This window comes from Rhododendron vialii, chromosome 7a (genome assembly GCF_030253575.1).
Source record: "Rhododendron vialii isolate Sample 1 chromosome 7a, ASM3025357v1".
NCBI lineage: Eukaryota > Viridiplantae > Streptophyta > Magnoliopsida > Ericales > Ericaceae > Rhododendron > Rhododendron vialii.
Genome location: NC_080563.1, coordinates 12,083,468 through 12,106,522, shown reverse-complemented (window position 1 = coordinate 12,106,522; position 23,055 = coordinate 12,083,468). Strand labels below are relative to the sequence as shown.

General features: G+C 38.8%; 4 protein-coding genes across 5 annotated transcripts; all 4 read left to right on the top strand.

Annotated features, from left to right (window-relative positions):
- The first annotated feature begins 217 nt into the window (after nucleotides 1-217).
- On the top strand, nucleotides 218-831 carry LOC131333263 (non-specific lipid transfer protein GPI-anchored 7-like). Its single transcript, XM_058367707.1, has one exon. It carries the CDS (start codon nucleotides 406-408, stop codon nucleotides 763-765), a length of 360 nt encoding a protein of 119 aa, XP_058223690.1. The 5' UTR covers nucleotides 218-405; the 3' UTR covers nucleotides 766-831.
- A 1,788-nt stretch (nucleotides 832-2,619) lies between these two features.
- Nucleotides 2,620-7,226, top strand: LOC131333262 (non-specific lipid transfer protein GPI-anchored 7-like). Its single transcript, XM_058367706.1, has 3 exons — nucleotides 2,620-3,209; nucleotides 5,290-5,322; nucleotides 6,790-7,226. Exons 1-3 carry the CDS (start codon nucleotides 2,891-2,893, stop codon nucleotides 6,882-6,884), a joined length of 447 nt encoding a protein of 148 aa, XP_058223689.1. The 5' UTR covers nucleotides 2,620-2,890; the 3' UTR covers nucleotides 6,885-7,226.
- Nucleotides 7,227-7,903: 677 nt separating this feature from the next.
- Nucleotides 7,904-10,565, top strand: LOC131333341 (non-specific lipid transfer protein GPI-anchored 7-like). Of its 2 annotated transcripts, none has more exons than XM_058367806.1 (3): nucleotides 7,904-8,404; nucleotides 8,658-8,738; nucleotides 10,264-10,565. In XM_058367806.1, exons 1-3 carry the CDS (start codon nucleotides 8,092-8,094, stop codon nucleotides 10,356-10,358), a joined length of 489 nt encoding a protein of 162 aa, XP_058223789.1. In that variant the 5' UTR covers nucleotides 7,904-8,091; the 3' UTR covers nucleotides 10,359-10,565. The 2 variants fall into 2 exon arrangements, with proteins under 2 accessions (XP_058223789.1, XP_058223788.1); XM_058367805.1 differs by having other exon boundaries at nucleotides 8,652-8,738.
- Nucleotides 10,566-13,334: 2,769 nt separating this feature from the next.
- LOC131332418 (FAM10 family protein At4g22670) lies at nucleotides 13,335-20,553 on the top strand. Its single transcript, XM_058366628.1, has 11 exons — nucleotides 13,335-13,628; nucleotides 13,751-13,805; nucleotides 15,100-15,261; nucleotides 15,346-15,433; nucleotides 15,512-15,592; nucleotides 15,706-15,770; nucleotides 18,430-18,570; nucleotides 19,054-19,170; nucleotides 19,253-19,489; nucleotides 19,777-19,834; nucleotides 20,240-20,553. Exons 1-11 carry the CDS (start codon nucleotides 13,519-13,521, stop codon nucleotides 20,335-20,337), a joined length of 1,212 nt encoding a protein of 403 aa, XP_058222611.1. The 5' UTR covers nucleotides 13,335-13,518; the 3' UTR covers nucleotides 20,338-20,553.
- The last annotated feature ends 2,502 nt before the right edge of the window (nucleotides 20,554-23,055 follow it).

Sequence of the window (23,055 nt, the reverse complement as noted above, 5' to 3'; positions counted from 1 at the left end):
TTAAAAATTTATTCGTTGAAAGAGTTTAACTCTTCGCTGGAAGGGTTTTTTTTATTTATTAAATCCGAACCATTGATTGCCAAAATGGTCGGTTAAAATTGCGCGGAGCGAAGCGGTGAATTGCTTATTAAGTTTCTGTTTCTCTCATTTTAGAATTGGACAAGTTTTCTTATTAAAAGCACAGCATGACACCCCAACCTGTGGATCTAAATTATCTTATAAATTGGAGTATTGACTTTGGAACCTTGTATTGTTTTTAATCCCAATCACAGGCAGATCATAAACTAAACCTCAAATGGGTCTCCACTCCGCGGTATATAGGCTGAGAGAGAAAACAGAACCGCCGGAGACAAAGACATACAAACACACATAGACGGGGCTAGAGAGAGACAAAACAAACCAGCGATGGGTTCTTCCAAGATTCCCGCGGCGTTAATTTTTGCGGTGGCGGTGGCGATCATGATGGCGGCACCTAGTGTGGTGGATGCACAAACATCGCAGGAGCCGTCGTGCGCCGCGCAACTGGTACCGTGCGCGGCGTACATCAACGGCACCGGCAAGCCGCCGGAGTCGTGCTGCGGCCCGATGAAAGTGGCCGTGGAGACCGAGATGGCGTGCCTCTGCAATTTGTACACCACCCCTGGCTTGTTGGCTTCTTTCGGTTTCAACGTCGCTCAGGCCATCGCCATCCCCGCCCGTTGCGGCATCACTACTGCCAGCACCTGCGGCGAAGGTGAATCCCATCTTTGTTCCTGTTATATGTAGATATGTTTGTGTATGCATGTGTGTGGATATGTACCTACGGTTTTGACATGGCACTTCATGAAATCGACTAGAACCCATCACCGACTATATTCCTAGTTTGGCATTATAAGTCAAATGGTTTTTATTTTATTTTATATTTTTATTCAAAGTTTTTTTGCATTTGTAAGTTTTTTATCAATTTTTTGAGAATTATTATTTTATCATAATGAGAGAAATCTAAAAAGTGGAGTAAAAAATTACAATCGAAATTCAATTTTTTTTAAAAATAATTACGGAAAAAAATTGGCTTACGTTCGTCTTTATTTAAAAAAATTGAATTTTGATCATTTTAAAATTTTTAGATTTCTCTCGTCATGACGAAGCAATAATCTTTAAAAATTGACGAAAAACTAATAAATACGATTTTTTTTAATTAAAGACAAAAAAATAAGTTATTATTTGACTTATAAGGCTAATCACTTGTTGACCAGGCAAGAGTCGATCAGGTTCTTTGAAGGAAGAGAAAGCGTACAAACTCCCTAAAGTTTCTTCATTAGAGATTAAAATGTCCTAAGAAAATATTGTTCGATGGTTGTGTTATACTGGAATAATAGTGAAACTCAGGTGTTGAGGTGTTTTTTGGGAGGGCTAGTGGGTGTGGGGAGTTGACTTTCAAAAAGTGATGCTATGGCGATCATATTTGCTTATCATTTATGTTTAAGACACCACGTGAGTTGTTATTCCGGCATTTGTAAAAAACGTGATAGGAAATCTCGAGAGGTTGGCCTCGTAGTTAAGACTTGAGACTAATGGTTTTGTTATCTCCTAAAAAATCTCAGCTTCAAAACCTCTTATATTCTATCAAATCTTTTGAAGTCAGTTCATACAATAGCTTTCCTTTGATTTTAAATGGGACCTTCGCTATTAGACGTTAAGATTAATCTCCCAGAATTAATCGAAGTGCGCAAAAACTGACTCAAAAACCTAATTTATCAAAAATAAAAAAAATTACAGGTAGGATTTTCATTCATATGGTAAACTATATCTAACACGCTATTCATAAGTTCAGCATTTCCTTTTCCTTTTCCGAAACTTTGACGTTTCCTATGAATGCAAAGCCATTTTGTCAATTATAACCGCAAAGACTAGTCTCCAGTCCTTTCCATAAACTTTTCGGGCAACGTATGGTGTTAAAATTTTGGATTGAAAATTTTTTTTTTATAGAAATTTTGCAGAGACGGTTCATCAATTGTCATCTTTTTTGAAACGAAGGGAGTAAATAAGTTCGTCCGCCAATTGTCTTTATAAAGGTGTAATATAAAAAAAAAAATACTACTACATATAACACCCGACCAATCGTTCTCCTAAAATTAACCCAAAATGCCGCGGTGTGTGTTGAAATTATGGTCAGCGCCCTGGGCGTGGTGCAAACATAGCTTTCACCAAATCCGAGGCGTGGTGTATGTTGATACTTGTAGGAGTATTTGTCTTCGTCTACACAACATGCCTTTCACCAAACATAGCTTTCACCAAATCCGATGGATTTGTTCATTGGTTTTGGCATAAGATTTAGGTATTTGTTCTATTATTTTAAAATTTTGAGTTCGATTCTTTTTACTAGGGTCACTCCATCCGTGCGGATAAACGAGTAAAACAACAACTGTGACAAGAGTTATAGTAATTAGTTCAAGATGCATGTAAACTGACTCGAAACACTTCGTATTACCAAACGGGCACATATATATATATATATATATATATATATATATATATATATATATATATATATATATATATATATATATGTATATATATAGCATTCACCAAGTCATGGTTCGAACATTCCACCAAGTCGCGTGGCCGCCAACACACATTTCCCTCCACGAAACTCTCAACAGCGGTTGCTGAGAAAGCAGAATATAATTCCAACCTACTAATAATAGTCTTTCAAAATGGTTTTCGCTTCCGTGTCGAATCTCTATTTTGCGTTTCACGTTCACGCTCGTGTACCCATACGCGCGCTTTTTATGTAATTATCCCAACTAATTCCCAATGTATACGGAGAGAAAACAGAACCGTCACAGAGAGAGAAACAGAAACGCACACACACGCATACAGAGACAGCGAAGCACAAAACAAACCAGGGATGGGTTTCTCCAGATTTCCGGCGGCGTTAATTTTTGCGGCGGCGGTGGCGGTGACGATGACGGTGGCACCCAGACTGGCGGACGCCCAGACGCCGGCGTGCGCCCAGAAGCTGGTACCCTGCGCGGATTACATAAATGGCACCGCCACGCCGCCCGCGTCGTGCTGCGGCCCGCTGAAAGAGGCCGTGACGAACGAGATGCAATGCCTCTGCAGCCTGTACACCGCCCCTGGTTTGTTGCAATCCTTCGGCATCAACGTCACTCAGGCCGTTCTCCTCCCCGGCCGCTGCAATCTTGTCGCCAGCGACTGCAGCAAAGGTCACGCCCATATTTATTCCTTCATATCTAGAGATGTTTGTGTATACGAAGAAATTATTTAATGCCGAGCAAGGTTGATCACGAATCTGGACCATACATTGGTGTAGAGTTGACAGACCTTATTTGAGGGTGAGGATATGCACCTAGGGTTTAGCGATGGGACTTTTGTGGGTTGTGGTGGTTACCTTTGTTTGAAAGATTGGGGGAATTGAGTGAGTCTATTCGGAAATTGAGGTTGGTTTCCAAGGTTGCCATTTTTTTAGGTCTAAAGCGGGCTCGTAGAATGGACCCTATATATTTTATATCAAAAATTTATGGTGACGAAATTGCTTATCAGGGGGAAAAAAAATTATAGTGACGAAATTGACTGCAAAAGGATATTGTTTTACTAATTAGAGGTTATGGTTTAGATTTCTGTTGATTTATATTTAATCAATTAAGTTTATGATCCGGTATTAAAGATTCATCCTCGATCATTTTAATGATTCTAATTAAAATCCATCTAGATTCGAGCCATCCACTTGCCGCTTCTTCAAATTCTTCTAATAGGTCGGCTTTCACCAGTGAAACATTGATTTCATACCATTTTTATACAGCATATAATATGAGTATAACTTTTGCTAATTGGGGGTCCTCGTTCCTGGTATAGAGGGCACTGTTTCAGTAGTATTTTGAGAGCAACCACTTTGTGCATATTGTTAAAAGTTAGGTCTGTTTCCAATCCTCCCCGCCCATACCCCCGACGATTGCGGACTACATGGGTTTTTTGGTTGTTGGGGTCCTCGTTCGTGGTAAAATGTTGGGGGCCTGAAACGCCTTTGTCGCCTTGTCTTAGGGAGGAGTGACGATCAGCATTTTAACTTTTTTCTTTTCTTCTGAAAATTATACCAGTTTTATTGATGAAAACCTTCCTCAACACCATGTTGCACAAAAATTGAATTTGTACCATATGTGTATGAAACATCAGTTCACTGATTATTGGTCATTGGCTATGTTTCCCCTTTTTTTGTTGTCTTTAACCTGATGATTTAATACCTCGTAAATGCATTGTACTAAACATCAAAGAATTGGTGCCACGTAAGCATGTTGTACAAATTGTCGTAAAACATGTGGTTGTTGAGTTTCTCTTTCAGTGATTCACAACCAGGATTCCTTACCCGGATTGAAGTGAATGATGCAACCTTTTGACCCAGCGGAAGCCCTCATTCCCCACTCAAAAGAAGCGTCCATCCTTAACTAAAGGATTGGATAGCCAACTAGGATGATAGGCTATCCAATTACAGATACCTACAGTGGGCAACCCCATTGGCATTTTGTGGAACCACCTTTAACTCACACCCAAGGAAACGCACCTGAAATCTCTGTATATCTGCAATTATAACTATGAAACCTTGGTGGATTGATTTTTCTTTACTGATTAGTATCTTTCTGTGAATCTCCCTCAATCCCACCCTGTTGAAGCCCATTTTTGGTCGCTGTCTCAAAGCTTCCCTTGCAGCCATTTCCCATCAATTTATATATAGGTAAGAACCATGTTAGGGGTTGGGAATGGGAGGGGAGGATTCAATGATTGTAAGTTTGTGCATATAACTAGCATCAGTATACTACTACACCAAAACCCAGGTTAGATAACATGTTTCTATAAATTTGAGTAAAGCCTTCAGTCACATGGAAAAAAAACTCTACTATAAGCATGTGTTTGTGTGAAACATCATTAATTGCGTAGTTGTACATTAATGATAAAGAAAATGACCTTCAAAAGTAAAGATTTGACAAAATACCCAGTTTTATACAGGTCTGACTGATTGAGTCTACTGTGAAAGGGAGTTTAGGGTTCAATTTAAGTTCAGGTGGAGATTTGAGCAAGAGCTGGAGATTCTATATACAATGAATTGTTATTAATCCTCAATTTGCTCCAAAAAATCTGAATTCTGAGCATTTGTTTAATGAGGGTTGGACTGGAACTTATTTACTTTGTTTCGAACATGTTGAGATTAATTTCACTTAGGATCAGGTTATTGTGTTGGCAAACATGGTTGTGGGCTACTGGACTGAAATTAATTTCATTTTTCTTCTACAGCTTTGGCTCCGACCTCCAACCCGCCACCTCCAGGTACAAACTTCGCTTGACAACTGTCACTGATCCTTCCTCTTTGCTGTTGTGTCTGATAAATTATGAGAATTTATTAATACATGTCCATTTTCACAAGTCCACTATTCCACTTGTCGATATCATATGATACATGTCCATTTTCATGAATCGAAGCAAAAAATTTGATAAGTTTCCTTTTTTGCTCTTGCTCTTTTGGAGTGGAGTAATAGCTCCCTAGTTTCATAGTAATAAATAGTGGGTTTCCCTAAGAGGGTGTATATTTAAGGGATGGAGGAAAGTACAATTGGATATATAGCCATTGATCCAGAGTGTGCCCCGATTAATTTGACCATATGGCTTGATTGAATAAGTTGTTAGTGTGTGATTATCCTGACTCATGGGTTTTGGAATTATTTGCTTGGAAGACTGATTGCTGTGAGATAGAATAAGCAATGGTTTAATAATACTGTACAGATTTTGACACAGGATGTAGCACTGATGATCTGGTCTATTGAGAGCATGAAGTGATTTTTTTTGGGTAACTTAGAGATTCATTGCAAGAGCATAACAAACAAGAGTCAAGGAACGCAATGGACAACCTTCCCTTTACAAAGAGACAAAGATTAGTTCAAAACATACCAAGCAAGAACTTTAGGGGGATATTCCATATTTTTCAGATGATCATAAAAAGATGATATTCCATCGTTTACAGATGCTATGGTTAAGAGAGTAACAGAACCAAATTGGGAACATCTAATCCTGACATTAACACAAATTTTAGCTAGGACTGCGGCTGGAGAGGATAAGATGATTGGAGCCCTCTCCAACAGTTTATGGAATTGGTACCTAATCAACAATCTAACCAGATCATCTAAGGGGTGTATTTGTTTCGGCTATGTTTGGCTAGTGAGATAGTAGTGTGGAGAATTGCTTGGGAGGTAAGCATTTACACAAGCATCAAGCGGTATCAGATAGGGGATTTGTTTCCTTTCGAGAGCAACTATTTGCTATAATCGGATGTTATTAATTGCCAAGTCTACAGTCCTAATCATGTTCTCTGAAAATACAGCTGGAGCATTTCATGGTTTTGTGGTGTGTGCGGTGAAGTGTTACTTCTGTTATTGGTGTTTGATTTTCAATAATGCAACAAGAACTGCTTCCATCTTTGCTTAAGAAAAGCACCGGAGATGCTGCTTTTTGCTATTATCGTTTCCCACTAATAAATTATGGCTTTGATGTTTAAGACTTAAAATCATACATGATCACGTGCTCAAGCTAGCCATCCTTTTCTAGTCAATCATGAGTCCGTGTGCCTGTTAAGGTCACATTTTAAGGGAGTGCCCCTTAGAGACTCACTAGTTACCTTATTGCCAGACGTGTTCTTATTTATCCAGTAAACCTTTTTTTTGTCTGCATGCATATATAGTTCTGCTATTTAACAATGTCAGTAACTCAGTTTCTTATTTCTAACTCGGATCAATTTTACAGCAACACCGGGAAATGGTGGCGGTGTAGTGGGCAGGATTGCATGGACTGTACTGCCCGGCTTACTCTTGTTTTGGGCTTCCGTGATGCTCTATTAGAGGCAATCTCCAAATCTTTGGGAAACAATATTATTTCATCATTATGAAGTGGAGATTTGCAGACCTCGAGGCTTTCTTTCTCCGTTTTGTCGTATTATATTGATTTACGTAGTGTTACGGTCAATTTGTTGTTGTGTGGTTCACTGTTTGTCAATCTTATTCAGCCATATATGGTTCTACTAGTTATGTATTTTTACCGTCTATTTGTTGCAGACCTAAATGTTGGAGTGATGTGAATCCATTTCCTCATGCATGTGGCACTCCAAGCGCATTATTAATGGTCTTGGAGCATTTCTGCATGAGTATATTGCTGAAGAATATCATTTTGTTGGCATGGTTTTAGTTTGGAGTAATTGATTTGGAACTGCTGCATATGGGAAAATGGGATTGAGCCTGATATGATCAAGTGGTGTTTCCTTGAAAGGCCATAAGAGACCTAAACTCTCCTTTCCTTCGTATAGCTAGCTGTTTTTGTGATGTCTTTTTGTCCAGAGGAATAAGAATATGTTCCTTCTCTCTCTCTCTCTCTCTCTCGGTACATGCAAGAACATACGCTAGCCTAATCTAAGGAGGTAGGGAATGAGATCCTACCTGTTAGAATCTAACCAAGGGGATCTCATCCTGATTCCTTTTTGTAACACCCTTTTTAAAGGGAAGTAATTTTCACACTCCGGGTTTTACAATTTAAACTTTCTTCTTATTCACATAAATTTACTATATTGCCATTTTTTCATTGGAGTGCGGTTAGAAATTTAGGAAGTGCGAAAGTGACTTTTCTTATTGTTTTTATTATTAAAAGAAAGAACATGCCACAACATGTGATTTTTACCGTTATTGTCAAATACTTCATTTGAATTCTTTCAGATGGAGATCGAAACCTGTATTGATTTTTCATACATCCACGGTCAACCAACGAACAACATGTGGATCTAATTTTTTAATTGGGACGATCGAGTTCTCCTTCCTTTTTAATTAAAAAAAAAAGAAAAAAGAAAAGAAGGACAACTACATGCCACAACATGTGGATCTAATATTCATTTATAAATTGTATTAATGTTGGATTTTAATTCTCTAATCCAACCTCCAATTTGGGTCTCCACTCCGGTATAGGCTTGAGAGAAAACAGAACCATCACAGAGAGAGATACACTTATTACATACATACATACAGAGACAGAGACAGAAGAGAAAGACAAAACAAACCAGCGATGGGTCCTCCCAGGTTTCCGGCGGTGTTAATTTTGGCGGCGGTGGCGGTGATGGCGGTGGGACCCGGATTGGCGGATGCCCAAACGCTGCCGTGCGCCTCGGCCCTGGCACCGTGCGTGACGTACATTAACCTCACCGGCACGCCACCTCAGTCTTGCTGTGGCCCAATGGCAGAGGCCGTGCAAAACCAGATGCCATGCCTCTGCACTCTGTACACCACCCCTGGCTTGTTGGTGTCTGTCGGCATCAACGTCGGTCAGGCCGTCCTCATCCCCAGCCGGTGCAACATCGTCGCCAGCCCCTGCGGCATAGGTCATACCCATGTTTATTCCTGTTATATATAGAGAGAGATGCTTGTGTGGATTTTGTCCAAGAGCTGGAGATTCAACATACGATGACTTGTTATTAATCCTCAATTTGCTCCATTGAAATCTAAATTGACTGGAATTTATTTACTTTGTTGACTACTTTCACTTGGGACCATGCCTTGACATTGTGTTGGCAAACATGCATGGTTGTGGGTTACTGGACTGAAATTAACGTCATTTTTCTTCTCCAGCTCCAGCTCCGGCTCCGGCTCTGACTCCCACTCCGACTTCAACTCCGGCTCCGACTTCGACACCGACCTCCTACCAGCCATCCCCAGGTACAAACTTAGCTTGACGACTATCACTAGCCCTTCCTCTTTGCAGTACCAATTTTGTCATAAAAAGAAGTCTTGGGATTATTTTTCTCAAGATTTGGTATGATACATGAAAAGCATCCATTAATTGATATATGAAAGGGCAATGAACGACTCGGATTCATTGCCCTTTCATGGACCAATTTATGAATACTTGTTATGTATTCTAACATTTTCAATTTTTCTCCGGATTACTGTTTCGTCTGTTAATTAAATGATAGTATGAATTTATGAAATACTCCATCTGTTCCGTAATTTTAGTCCACTATTGAACTTGTCACTATCGTATAATACATGTCCATTTTCACATAGCAAAGCAAAAAATTTGATGCGGTTTCCTTTTTTGCTGTTGCTCTTTTGGATTGGAGAATAGCTCCCTAGTTTCATACAGTACTATTGTGGGATTCCCAAAGAGGGAGTAAATTTAAGGGACAGAGGGAGTACAACTGAATATATAGCCATTGATCGAGAGTGGGCCCCCCGATTAATTTAGCTATGGGGCTTGATTATTGAATAAGGAGTTGATGCGTGACTATCCTAACTCATGAGTTTTGAGTTTTGGAATTATTTGCTTGGAAGAGTGATTGCTGTGAGATATAGAATAAGCAACGCTTGAATAGTACTATACAGATTTTGACAAGGGATATAACACTGATGATTTGGTCTATTGAGAGCATAAAAAGTGATTGTTTTTGGGTAACTAAGAGCATCCTCAACCAATCTTTAAAAGTCCAAAATAAATAATGAATGTGACATATCGCTAGATATGTTCTTAGAGCATCTTCAATGGCCTCATCTGATCCTCCTTCTTGCCTGATCCGACGAGCCGATGGCCCAAAACCAACACCCAACAGTCTCGTGGCCGAACTCGTCAAAACCCCATTTGCTACAGTACCTCGTCACCGCAGGAGAGGTACAGAAGCCTCGCTTCTCTCTCTCTCTCTCTCTCTCTCTCTCAGAGTGTTGGCTTCGTTGTTGTCGCCGTCGTTGGCTCCGGCGAGCGGTCGAATTCTGGTTGGGTTTGTTTCAGCAATCCTTGGGGTCGGATCCGACGAGCTGTGGCTGGTAGGATTCCGGCAAGCTGTGATATGTCGGATTTTCGGCGAGCTGCGGTTGGTTAGATTCAGATTCTGATAGGCTGGGGTTGGGATTTTTCCGGCGAGGCTAAAATTTGGTCATCTGTTGCCTCTATTATGTGTGTATTTATTGTATATATACATATTATATTGTGTAGATATGTGTATATTTAATTGATTGAATAGCCTAAAGGCTAGGCTGTTGGGAGTGAAAAATTTAGGGGTCGGTTAAAGTAGAAAATGACACTTTTTCGAGACAAATTGACTAGGATGTGTTTGAGGCTATTGGAGATGCTCTTATGTTTTTCAGTAAACCTCTTTGATTTGGTCTGCATATATGCATCTGTAGTTCTGCTATTTAACAATGTCAAGACTCAGCAGTTTCTTATTTCTAACTCGGACCTATTTTACAGCAACACCGGGAAATGGCAAAAGTGGAGTGGCCAGGATTGCATGGGCTGGTCTGCCCAGCTTACTCTTGCTTTGGGTTTCCATGGCGCTCTATTAGAGGCGATCTCCGAATCTTCGGGAAACAGTATTATTTCAGCTCGCATGATCTGAAGTGGCGATTTGCAGATCTCGAGGCTTTCTTACTCTGTTTTGTCATATTATATTGATTTTAAGTTGTGTTATTCAATCATATCTGGTTTCTACTATTTAAGTATTGTTACAATCAAATTTGTTGCAGACCTAAACGTTGGAGTGATGTGAATCAGGCTCCCTTCCGCAACTCAAAATAAGTACTTATTTTTTAAGAAGGTAATTTCAAGCTCAAAAATAATGTGTTTACACAAATAATTTTTCTATCAATATGGATCTTGTTTGATAGACATCATCAAGATTTTTTTTACGGTGCAAAAAAAATTTAAAAATTATTTTTCATTTACATTATTTTTGAGTTTGAAAATGTGAAATAAGCTGCTTATTTTTTAAGAAGATTTCTGAAACGGGGTCTCAATTTCCTCATGCGGCATTTGATATGCTCCCTTTTTTGTGTGTACATTCAAAAAACGCTCTCAATTCTAAATTTTTTGACTCAAAAGTAACAAAAATTATTCTTTCTGACAAAAACCGATTCTTTCGAGTAATAAAACATAAGTAGTTATTGGTAATTTTTACTCTTTTTTTTATCAAAGAAGCTCCTCCAATAGGTAAAAAAAATAAAAAGTTTTTAATACAAAATAAGTGAGAATTGATAGCTTTTATTATCAGAGAGGGTGAATTTATAGATATAAGTCACTTTTAATTGGCTCATTACATCACGTGTTTTGATAGACAATTGTCAATTGGGGGTGCCGATGAAATGCACATAGAAAACATTGGGAGCTTATTAATATTTTGCATACTTGAGAGAGTATTTGTCGTTAAGACAAACCTAGGGGGTGTCAATGAAATTACCCAATTTCTTAGCAATGTGGTGGGATAAGAAGTTATTATTATTTGTTTATTTATTTATTTTTAACCATGGAAAGATAGAAGATTTTATTAACGAAGAAACCGATCAAAGGACAGGACATCATCCGAAGTAAGATTAGCTAGCCAATGGGGGACAAGACCCCCCCAATTTTCTAGCCTAATACCTAATGGGGAAGGCATAGTTAACGAATGGACTACCCTATTACAAGAATGATTAATATGCACGAAAGTACAAGAGGAAAATAATGACAGAAGAACTAAGCAATCCAAGAGAATAGAACTACAATCCGCAAAAGATTTTCCTGCTCTAGTAAGTGCTTGAACAACTTGGAGAGAATCACCCTCCACAACAATCTTTAAAAGGTCTCTATTAGTTGCAACGACCAAAGCTTCCCGAAAGGCCATGGCCTTAACATCTCTGGGGGAGAAAAACCCAATAAAAGGGATGGCCACCATGCCCACAATCTGCCCCCAATGATCTCGAGCCACAATGCCGATCCCAACTGAGCCATTTTTCCTTTGAACGGCCCCATCAAAATTAAGTTTTATCACATCAGCAAGAGGTGGATGCCACATAGGAAAGCTCCCAGAAACAGCAGGGCTTTGGAGAGAATGATCAACCATGGCAACTTTAAATTCAGAACAAAGAGCAGAAGCCTTTTCCAGAATCATAGTATTATCCCAGCCAAGGCCATCAAAATACACTTAATTTCTTGCCTTCCAAATGAACCAACAAATAGAAACAAAAGACGCACCCATATCCACCAAGACGCACCCATATCCACCAATGTATCAGACTAAGTAATGGTTAGCCTAACCTTCCTGAAGGTGAATCAAGAAATAACCTCAGCCAGTTCGTGTGAAACTATATTCAATTGATCGCATCAACAATTTGGCGAAGCGTGTGGTGCATTTAAACAAAGCTCCATATATCAAAGGCGTAGGCATTCCAGAATTCGTCACAAGCTCCATAAAAATTGCTCAAATCAAGCCATTTTCGGTAATTTTTTTTGCCGATTTCTCGCGAGTACCCTTAAAAATCACGTTATAAACACATTGAGTGGCTCGGATCATCAAAATTTGATCGGAAACTATGATATTGAGATTTGAGGTATTTTTTTAAATGTTTTTTTAGGTGTTTCCGGAACCGCCTCAAATAATGAACGATAGATCGAGTATCGTGCATGAAAGACAAAGAACCATCAAGAATGACAATTGGGTTTCTCTTCAACTTATTTTTTCACCAAGGCATTGTTCTCCTAAGCAGCTTTTGAGTATACTTTTGTGGATTATTGATTCGTTTCGATGAGAAAAATTTTAAAATTTTTTTTTTATTCGCTTCAACGAGACGAAACAATAATTCTCAAAAATTTAATATAAAACTAACAAATGCGAAAATAAGAAGGCAAAGCTCAAAAAGCTCCTTAGAGGCACAAGGCCTAATAATAACAATAGAAACATTTTTTCAAAGCGGAAATACATATTATGAAGTTGAAGATTTTGATAATTGAGAAAAAAAATTTTAATTCCCAACATAATCAATCAATCAATCAATAAATAAATGCATACTCTATACAAATGTATTTTAGCCTTCCAAGCCTTCACAACCCAAATCCTAATTTTCTAGATTTTTCATCTTCTTTTAATTTTAAAAATTGAGAGAGAGAGAGAGAGAGAGAGAGAGAGAGAGAGAGAGAGAGAGAGAGAGAGAGAGAGAGATTTTAGAAAATATGGAGTTAAGTTTTATTAGATGAAAAAAGATTAAAAAAAAATTAGAGATTGATTTTAGGAAACAAGGAGTTAAGTTTTATTAGATGAAAAAGAGGTTAAAAAAAAATCAGTGTACATTTTAGTTTTTGTTTATTTTCTTTGTTTATCTTCTTGCAAATTAATTTGAATTTATGTTATTTACACTAAATTTTTTTAACTCATAAGAGTAGATATATTTCTTCCCATGCATAGAAAGAAAATATTAATAGTGTGCATTGAGTATGGAGTCGAAATTTATTCATTTATTTTTATCAATTAACGTTATATTCATTCGATACACGAAATTATCAATTAGTGTTATGTAAAATGTGAGTAGTAATAAGGACAGAAAAAGAAAACGATCAACGATTCCATTTAGAAGCTTCTAGAATAGCCTGTCCCGGGGGCTATTCTTGCCGCTTTGCACTGAGCCATACGCATACCCTTACTTAGTGCGCTCCATATCGACTCAAACCCTAGAAACCCTCCGTCGATCGAGCGCCATGGACGCCGCGAGCTTGAACCAACTGAAGCAATTCGTCGAACAGTGCCAGTCCAAACCCTCAATCCTCGCCGATCCTTCTCTCTCCTTCTTCAGAGACTACCTCGAAAGGTAGTGATACGCATATTACGAATACACGTTTCGTTTATATATCCAACGTGAGAATGCCTTTATTACTGGTGACTTTGTTTTTAGTATGCTATGTCCTGATTTGGAATTTTGATTTGTTTTAGCCTCGGGTGTAAGCTTCCACCGTCTGCTTATGAAGGGTCTTCTAATACCAAATCGGTAATCCCGCAACCATTTGTTTTGCTATTTTGGTGGTTTTCGTAATACTCAGGGCGCTGCCATGTACTGTAACTAGTTCATACTAGTTTGTTTATCTGTAATCTTTTCCTGATGTGATCGTTTGTGTGTGTGTGTGTGAGTGAGTGTGCTAGTGGTTTCGGGAGCGACATGGATGATGCAACCTCAAAATGTTTTATCGAATTCTTACCTAATCATCCAAAACTACTAAGGGTTTGGCTGGAACATATGGAAAAGAAAGGGAAATTGACGGCCCAGGACGTGTTTTGATAATTAATACCCGCCAAGGACATGCTGAGAACATTTGTTAATGCTGAAAATGTCCTTGGAGGGTATTAAACTATTAATTATAAAACACGTCCTTGGCCGTCATTTTCCCAAAAGAAAGGAATGGAAGAGAAAATTGATAAGAACGAAAATGTGAGGAAAATATAAGAGAAAATGGACTGTTCACTGTTCTCAAAACTTTGTATCCCTATTTTCTCTTCCCTTAAGATCCAAACAAACCCGAAGTTTTAGGCTCTGTTTGGATAGATTGATCGCTGTCCTCCCTTTTAATGCTCAAAATAAACAGAAGTGCAGGCGGTGTAGTTATAGGCGGCTTATGAAACTGGAGTGGAATATGAAGTAGAAGTAGAAGTAGAAGATATATGTCTTGTTGGTGTTGTACAAGTAAATAGGAATTCAAATCACTCTATTTTAAAAAGTTATTTCAAATGCATCAAGATATAGATCTCAAACCAAATATCAAACACTGTATGCGAACTATCAAATATAGATTTGGGCTGTTGTTGTTGTGAAACCTTTCATTTAATATCCGTAGTGGTCCAATATAGCCTAAGGATATTATCCCTCAACTCTATTGTCCCTTCATAATAGGGTTTATGGTTTGGGACCTTAGGTTCTATGTTGTGACCTGGGACCTCTAAACCAATTTACACGCCCTTTGGATTGTGAGGAAAGAAGAGCAAAGAAAGGATTATGGTTATCACTAAATTCCACCAAAAGTAATGAAATTTGGTTAGAAACAATATGAGCCAATAAAGGTTCATCTTTTACCTAGATTTCTCATCCTTTCTGCCGATTTTTCCTCTCTTTTATTTAACCATATAGGTGAAAAGATTATCCTTTCTTTTTTTCCCCCTTCAACTTTTCGCACCGTCTAAAGGAACTGCCAATTTTTTCCTCCCTTTCTTTTGTAGAATGGTGGGGACTGGATATTGTTGTTTTTTTTTTGCTCAGCAACTGAACATTATTGTTGGAACTTGCATTACAGAAGCCTTATGTTGTGGACGAGAGTGATGAGGACGTGGAGGACATTGAGGAGGAACATCGACCACAAGAAGCTGCTGTTGAAGAGGAAGAAGATGAGATAGTTGAATCTGATGTGGAGCTCGACGGTGAAACAGTGGAACCTGACAATGATGCCCCTCAGAAGGTTTTGTGGACACTCATTACCCCTCTCATTTAGCTTGATTGATATAGTATGCGTAATATATGTTCCCAATGTGGAATATTGCAGATGGGAGACTCTACTGTCGAGGTCACAGAGGAAAATCGTGATGCTTCCCAGGAGGCTAAGGCTCAGGCCTTGGAGGCAATTTCTGAAGGTATTCTGATCTATTTTTATTCCTGAAGGTTGTACGTATACAGAAGTTTGCATTATTAGACTCCTTTGGGTTAACCAGGAAAGTTGGAGGAGGCAATAGAGCATCTAACACAAGCAATTATGCTCAACCCAACCTCAGCAATTATGTATGCAACCAGAGGTAAAACTTGCTTGTCATTTCACGATTCTTTCTTGCCTTCCCCTCTCCCATCTGCCTTTCCGTGCTTGTGTTTATGTACTTTTATGCAATCACATCTGTTTGATTTCTGACAGCTACTGTATACATCAAAATGAAGAAACCTAATGCTGCCATCCGAGATTCCAATGCTGCTTTAGAGGTTTGTTTTCCTTGCTTAGCAGAGAAGTTTATATGCTGATATTTTGATTTGTTCACTTTTGAAGATGTACTTTTGGGTAATATGCTTATATCCTTGTAATACATGTGATTAAACATGCTGCGAGAGGAAGTGTATTCTAAGTTTCGTGAAAGGTTGAAGTAAAATTGGAGAGGTAGAGATTGCTAATGAGCAGATGGAAGGGATGGGATGGGATGGGATGGCAGTAATGTGAAGATGTTAGCCGTTTAAGGTGGTAAAAGAGTGTACCCAATGTAAACTTGGCTAAATCTCAATCTGTTTGTCATAGGGGACAAGTGTGATATTTTAATTGTAATTATGGAATTACAATGTGTCAAATAAATCAAGTGATATGATTCTTCCTTTTAATTGGTGGGCGAGACTGATTTATTGCTCGAGGAGAGACCTTGTCCTTACCTCGATAGTCCTCCATAGTCCATACTTAAACAGGCCCTGTGATTTCCGCATTCCTGCTATTTTGATTAGATACCAGGCTTTGAAGAGCTCGCCAAGTCTTGCCAGCTGATCTAGGTATACCTCAGTCCTATATTGATGGTGACTTTTGCTTGTGTATAGTCTAATATGTTCATAGCCAGTTTTGCCCTCGTAATGCCTCTCGGCTCTCTCTATGAAATATTGAAACCGCAGGGACACTTCAGCAATTAGGTGATCATACTCAAAGGAGTTATGTTGAAAGCCCACGCGCTTCTTTCTTATGAGTTATGGCCCACATTTTGTCCCTGGCATGTGGGCTTTCACTAGCTTGACTCACGCATGCATGACTCTCTTAGCCGCCTTCTACTTACCATACATGTAGCGGGGACATTTCTTGTTCTCTGAGTGATGCGCCTCTTCTTCTTCGCGTGTCTTGCTTCTTTTATTCACTATTATATGGATCACAATGATCTAGCTTTATAGCTTCTCTAGTTGCCATGCCAGAGAGGTGGCTCTAGTTTTGAAGAAATGGAAGTCGAAAATAGAATTATTCTTTGGGCTAGATCAGCCCACCAGTGCCTGTTGAGCAGTTTTTCATGGGAAATGAAGACTGATTATGGAATCGTAGAATCTCTAATCTACCGCTTCCTAGACCTAGAATCACTTGTGAAGATTGTAATTTGATATCCTAAAAAGTGGTTCTGAGGCTTCATACGTAATGCGATGACTTCTTTTTCCATGATTTAAAAATTCAATTCCATCCCCTTCGAGGGTGATGTGATGGTAAATGCTATGGCCCATTTGCATCATTAGTTGTTGGAAGGAGGACAAAAATGTACTCAATCATGTGTATGTGAAGGGCTTCTTGTGAAAAACAGGAACACAAGAAAGCCAATACTTGTACATTCGAGGCGACTGGCTCCAGTTTTAGAGGATGCGAACCTCTTGATTAGGTAAGATGTCTAGATCTTTGCCAGGTCGAGATGTAGGCTTGTCTGTGCATCAATGAGTTGTGCAAGAGATATCATTGTTCTTACTTACCGGGCCACATGATCCTCATATCCAGTAGGATTGTAGGAGCATAGCACACTCTAGAAACCACAACATGATCCATGTTGCAATCCTTCCCTTTATTAGGGGTGAGATCGGTCCGGTTCGGTCCGGTTTTTGGCATATTTTCCCGCTGAACCGAATGTTATCAGTTTCTGATCAAAAGCCGACACCGAACTGTCTAGGCATGAGACCGAGCCACCTTGATTTTTCGGGTTCGGGCCAGTTTAGTCAGTTTCTTTGGTTTGTCAAATATCATACTCTCAACAGAAACAATATAAGAGAAGCAGCTGTTTCAGTCTATCATCACCAGCTAAGACTATCGAAATTCCATGGAGGTTGAAGCTTTAGATGGTTTGAAGTGAGTTGGAGGCAGATCCCTTTTTAATCTGAGCTCTGGGTATCTGGTCTACATGAACAACATGAGATCGCGGGATAGAAATCCTGTTGAAGATTAAAAGCTTTTTTTTTTGTTTTGTTTGAGAGAGGGAGAGAAAGGTGCTTAGGGTTTTGGGTGGAGGTAGTTGGTATCTCGTAATCTAACTTCTGTGAACCTTTTGCCTTTTGGTGTAAAATATGGATATTAATAGTAATACGGTTTAGTGGAATTCGGCCCCAACTCGTCAAGAACGAAACTAAACCGGAACTCATTATTTTTTTTATAAAAACCTAACCGAACCACCAGAACAATAATAAAAACCAAGTCAAACCAATTCTTTCGGTCGGTTTGGTTTTCTCAGTTCGGATTTCACTCCTACCAGATATTGCCAGTCTACCAGGCTTGACGTTGGTCTGGCTGTGTGAGGGGACTCTTCCATGAAGTGCCATCTATCTTGAGGCCAAAATGTTGTCTTGGTTGTACTCTCTGTGGTCTTCTTCATGAAATGTAGAAGCCTCTTGGCCTTTACAAGATTCGATCTTGTATTTCTAAAAGATACTATTGTATGGAATCACATGTCCTTGCGTGTTTTTAGCCCCCTCAAAAGAAGTGTACTTCTGCGTGAACATTGTGTGCCTGGGCTTTATTGTTTTATGAGTTATTGTTTAAATCGTTTAATATTGTGTCCTCTAATGGGATTTCAAGATGGTAAGAATATGTGATGAGTTACCTTTCCAATGGTGTTGGGTTCACAGTTTCCTAGAATGGTTATTACAGATCAATCCAGATTCTGCTAAAGGATACAAATCCCGTGGCATGGCTCGTGCACTGCTTGGTCAATGGGAAGAGGCTGCTAAGGATCTTCACCTGGCATCAAAACTGGACTTTGATGAGGAACTAAGTGCCGTACTAAAGAAGGTTTGCATTCTTTGTGTCTGTGATGCTTTCAATCAAAAAGTTCACATATAGGAGGATACCCTGCGGTCTTTGTGTGTGGTGTACCTTCCTGATATGGTTATCATAGTGGTTTCTGTTTTTGGTATGGGTGGAGGGTTGTCCGACTGTGCTATTCGGTGTTTGGAAATGTGTCAACTTGGGAAAACTCATTGTAAGAGACGTACATGAGAACATGCTCATTGCATTAGTCTTAAAGTGTGTTGGGCTTGTTGGCATCTCACTTTTATTTTGTGGTCCACTCATGTCATGGTTATTATAATGGTTTCTGTTTTTGGTATGGGTGGGGTCCGTGGGGGTTGTCTGACTGTGCTATTAGGTGTTTGGAAATGTGTCAACATGGGAAATCTCAATTGTAAGAGGCGTACACGAGAACATGCTCATTGCAGTAGTCTTAACGTGTGCTGGGCTTGTTGGCATCTCACTTTTATTTCGTGGTCCACTCAGGTCGAACCCAATGCTCACAAACTTGAGGAACACCGTAGGAAGTATGACAGGTTGCATAAAGAACGGGAGGACAGAAAGAACGAGCGGGGGAGACAACGTCGCCGTGCTGAAGCTCAGGTAATTTCGCGCTTATTTGTAAGGAAAGGAAGTTCCGTCACTAAAAGTCTTTTATATGACTTCATTGTGTATTCTGTTCAAGGCTGCATATGAGAAGGCTAAGAAACAAGAACAGTCATCTTCAAGTAGAAGGGCAGGAGGGATGCCTGGTGGAATGCCTGGTGGATTTCCTGGTGGAATGCCTGGTGGGTTTCCTGGTGGAATGCCAGGTGGCTTTCCTGGGGGTATGCCAGGTGGCTTTCCTGGTGGCATGCCAGGTGGTTCCCCTGGTGGCATGCCAGGAGGAATGCCTAATATGGACTACAGCAACATATTGAATGTAAGATGACAACTTTCTATCTCTTGGTTGGCAGCGTTTGGTTCACTGGAATAAACTTGGAATGGAATGATCATTCTCTTAGGATGCTAATTCCAAAGTTTGTTTGCTGAAAAATGGAAATGGAATAATAATTCACCAATTTATGTGAATGGCCATTCCATTGGATGGCCAAGGATGGCCATCCCATTCCTTCCCACTACCATTCCGGAGTTCCAAAACACTATCTTTGAGTTTCTATATGTTATTGTTCAGACTTGCTTGTTATTGATGTAACTTATTTGGAGCAGGACCCTGAATTGATGGCCGCATTCAGCGATCCAGAAGTCATGGCTGCTCTTCAAGATGGTACTTTTTCTTTCCATTCCAACCATTGTTTTCATCAGTTGTACACGTTTTTCTGCATAAGTTGGCTATTTTAGCAGTTGCATTCACATACTGTCATCTTAATGCTAGTTAGTGCAATTCTGGAGATGCCGTCTCCAGTTTTTCTAGACTGCTGTTAATCGGCATCCATTCAATCCATATTCATTACCAAAATGCCGAAACATATGGCATGCACATATTGACCTAGCCTACTTAAAAGTTTATTTCTTCATGAGGTTATCTTGTTGTTCACAAGTTTCTGGTACGCTTATACCCTGGCCTTTTTGTTTTATTTCTGAAACCTAACTTTTACTCTATATTTGCATGTATATGTGGCATTCTTAACTGTCTATTATTTTCTCCTTATGCTGCTAAATTGTTTTGCAGTGATGAAGAATCCGGCTAATCTTGCAAAACATCAATCAAATCCCAAGGTGGCTCCCATAATTGCAAAAATGATGGGCAAATTCGGTGGACCAAAGTAAAAATTGGATAATTTGTTTTTGTAGTCAGGCTACCTTTGGTTTGCTATGGTGAGAGTTCTGCTTTTAAAGTTGATCCCTAAACACTCAGATGTTTTGTCTTATACAAGAGTGTATTAACTGTCATATTTTCTTGTCTGGGAGCATGCCCTTCAGTTTGGTGTTTTTGATACTATCCATCGTTCGCCAATTATGTTACGGAAATAGGGTAATTGCTTCTCTCTCTCTCTCTCTCTGTGACCCGTTGTGGCTTCATGCTTATCTCAACGGAAATTTGGGAGTTCTGCTGCTGTAATAAGCTGTCGTAGTAGTGTACAATGATTAGATGAGGCTGAAAATAGTATTCCTGCTGTGTGATTCGTCATCTCATTTGCTCTTTCTGTTTGATAAAAATTTATGGTCCTTTTCGGATTGTGTTCAGATTGGGGGTTTGGAAGCCAGGGAGCCGCTAACACGGCATTTATTGGCATGAGTACGAATGTTTTCAATGATTATTACGTCTAGCATATAAATTGTTTTCAGATTTAGTTGGGAACTCAGATATAGATCTTCAGATGGAACACCACCAACTGAAGTCTCCCTCTCTAGGACTCTCGCCTCAGCTCACCCTATGTTACTCCGTTGTGGGACCTGAGAATGCTGTAGGCATCGCACAGTGATATTGGATATTGATATCTTATTAGATATTCTATTGTAAAAAGTCAAAAAACGATTGCGATGATGGAAAAAGTGGAGTGAAAATCAATTGTCTGATCATTATTGTGGTAAAATTATGAAGCACAAGTTGTCTACACTTTTACATTGAACTTTCCACTTCAAGTGCATTTATTGGTCCTAGTGATGACTTTGGGACAAGATCAGTTCGTTTAAGGGTTTTGGATTTTGAATTTTAATTATTATTCTATTTCTCTTCAATCGATACCGTTCTATTTTCTCAAATAAGTACTTAAAAAATAAAAATATATTTTTAAGCTTAAAAATAATTGGCTTACGAAAATAATTTTTTAATATTTTTTGTAGGGTTTGATTGATCGCATCAAGATCTGGAAAGCAGGATCCATATTATATATTTTTTGATTTCAATAAGTTTATTATTTTTAAGCTTGAAAATTACAGATAAATACTTATTTTTTAAGGCCAAAACTGGAACGCACTTATTTTTCTCTTTATGTCTTTCCAATCATTAGTCTATTTTTCTTTACAAAAATCACTTGTAAATCCAAATCTACCATCCAAAAACAAATGGGCTCTTCAAGATGGTTCTCAAGATTCAAAATACCATCACACATCAGCTTCGCACCCAGAAAAAACAAAAGGAAAAAAAGGAGAAAAGAAAATAACTAGTGCTATGAGATTCCTTTTCCTTTGTTTGGTGGCAGGTCTTAATTAGCTCAGTAGGGACTGAAGTGAGCACTTGATCTTCTCCACAGGAGTCGATTTGTTTATAGTGGTGTGAAAGTACTCCATTCCCTTGGCTTGCTTCTTGGATTGCATTTTGTGCAATATTTTCTACTAAGATAAATAAGAAAAAAATGATCGAAATCTTTTATTATTTTTCCTTGGTTCCTTTCAATTTCATTCGCTTTTATTTTCCTCAAGAGATATGAATATCCGAATATCAATTAGTACTCTATGCAAATGTGTTAGTGGCTCCCAGGCCTCCTAACCCCCAATTCCTAAATTTTTGAAATTTTAATTATTTTTATTTGAAAAGTTGAGAGAGAGAGAGAGAGAGAGAGAGAGAGAGAGAGAGAGAGAGAGAGAGAGAGAGAATTTTGAGTGAGATTTTTTTGGGGGTGGGGAGTTGAGTTTTCTTATACAAAGAATTAAATAAAAGTCACACTTTTTTGGTTTGGTTTGTTTATCCGACATTTTTTACAATTGTAAATTAATTTCATTCAAACTTAAAATTTGTTATGTAAATCTCTTACTCATAGACGTCTCTCCTTCATGGTCGGCTAAATCCATAACAAATTTTCAACTCACTGATGCTATGTCAATTTTCAAGAGAGTAAGTCCTGCGTCATTCATTTTTTGATTACTAGCACCGTGCGCGTTCGATGCTCAGGAACCGAAAAAATAGGAATGATAACTTTCTTTCCCTCTAGTCCCGTGCATCGAACGGGGACACAAAAAACTTATCCACAGGTTATCCTCCCCAATTGTCAAAACTGCAAAAAATGTCATCATGTTTGTTAGACACCAAAGCTATCAGAAGTAAACAAAGGTGTATGTAACTGATATCTGCAGGAAATTAGTCAAGGACTCAGGCAATTTTCAGTACACCTTACCTGCTTGTATTGAATTCTGGATTGAAAACTAGCTTTTGAAGTCCAAAGCTTCACATCTAACAAAGTACACCCAACTCACCTCATCACACCCTCATTTTCCTCACCAACCCCACCATCCCCTAATAATAATATCTCACCATCACACAAAAAGGAACATCATCTGGCCTGAGCCAAATCGATCTATATCAAGAAATTCCATTTTAATTTAGAAATACTTTGTCATTGGACCACTAATCGCGCAGTCGATCATTTGAATGACGATTAATAAGTGACCTTTCAAGTGTTTAATGACCCTAGTAATTAAACGGTAGGAGTTGAAATGGTTAGATTCTTCATTTGCCGATAAGTCTGTGAGCTTCTAGTTCAATATTGGAAAAACCAAGCTCACAATCTACAAAACTTATTTATTTGTAATTTTGTGATGCACCGA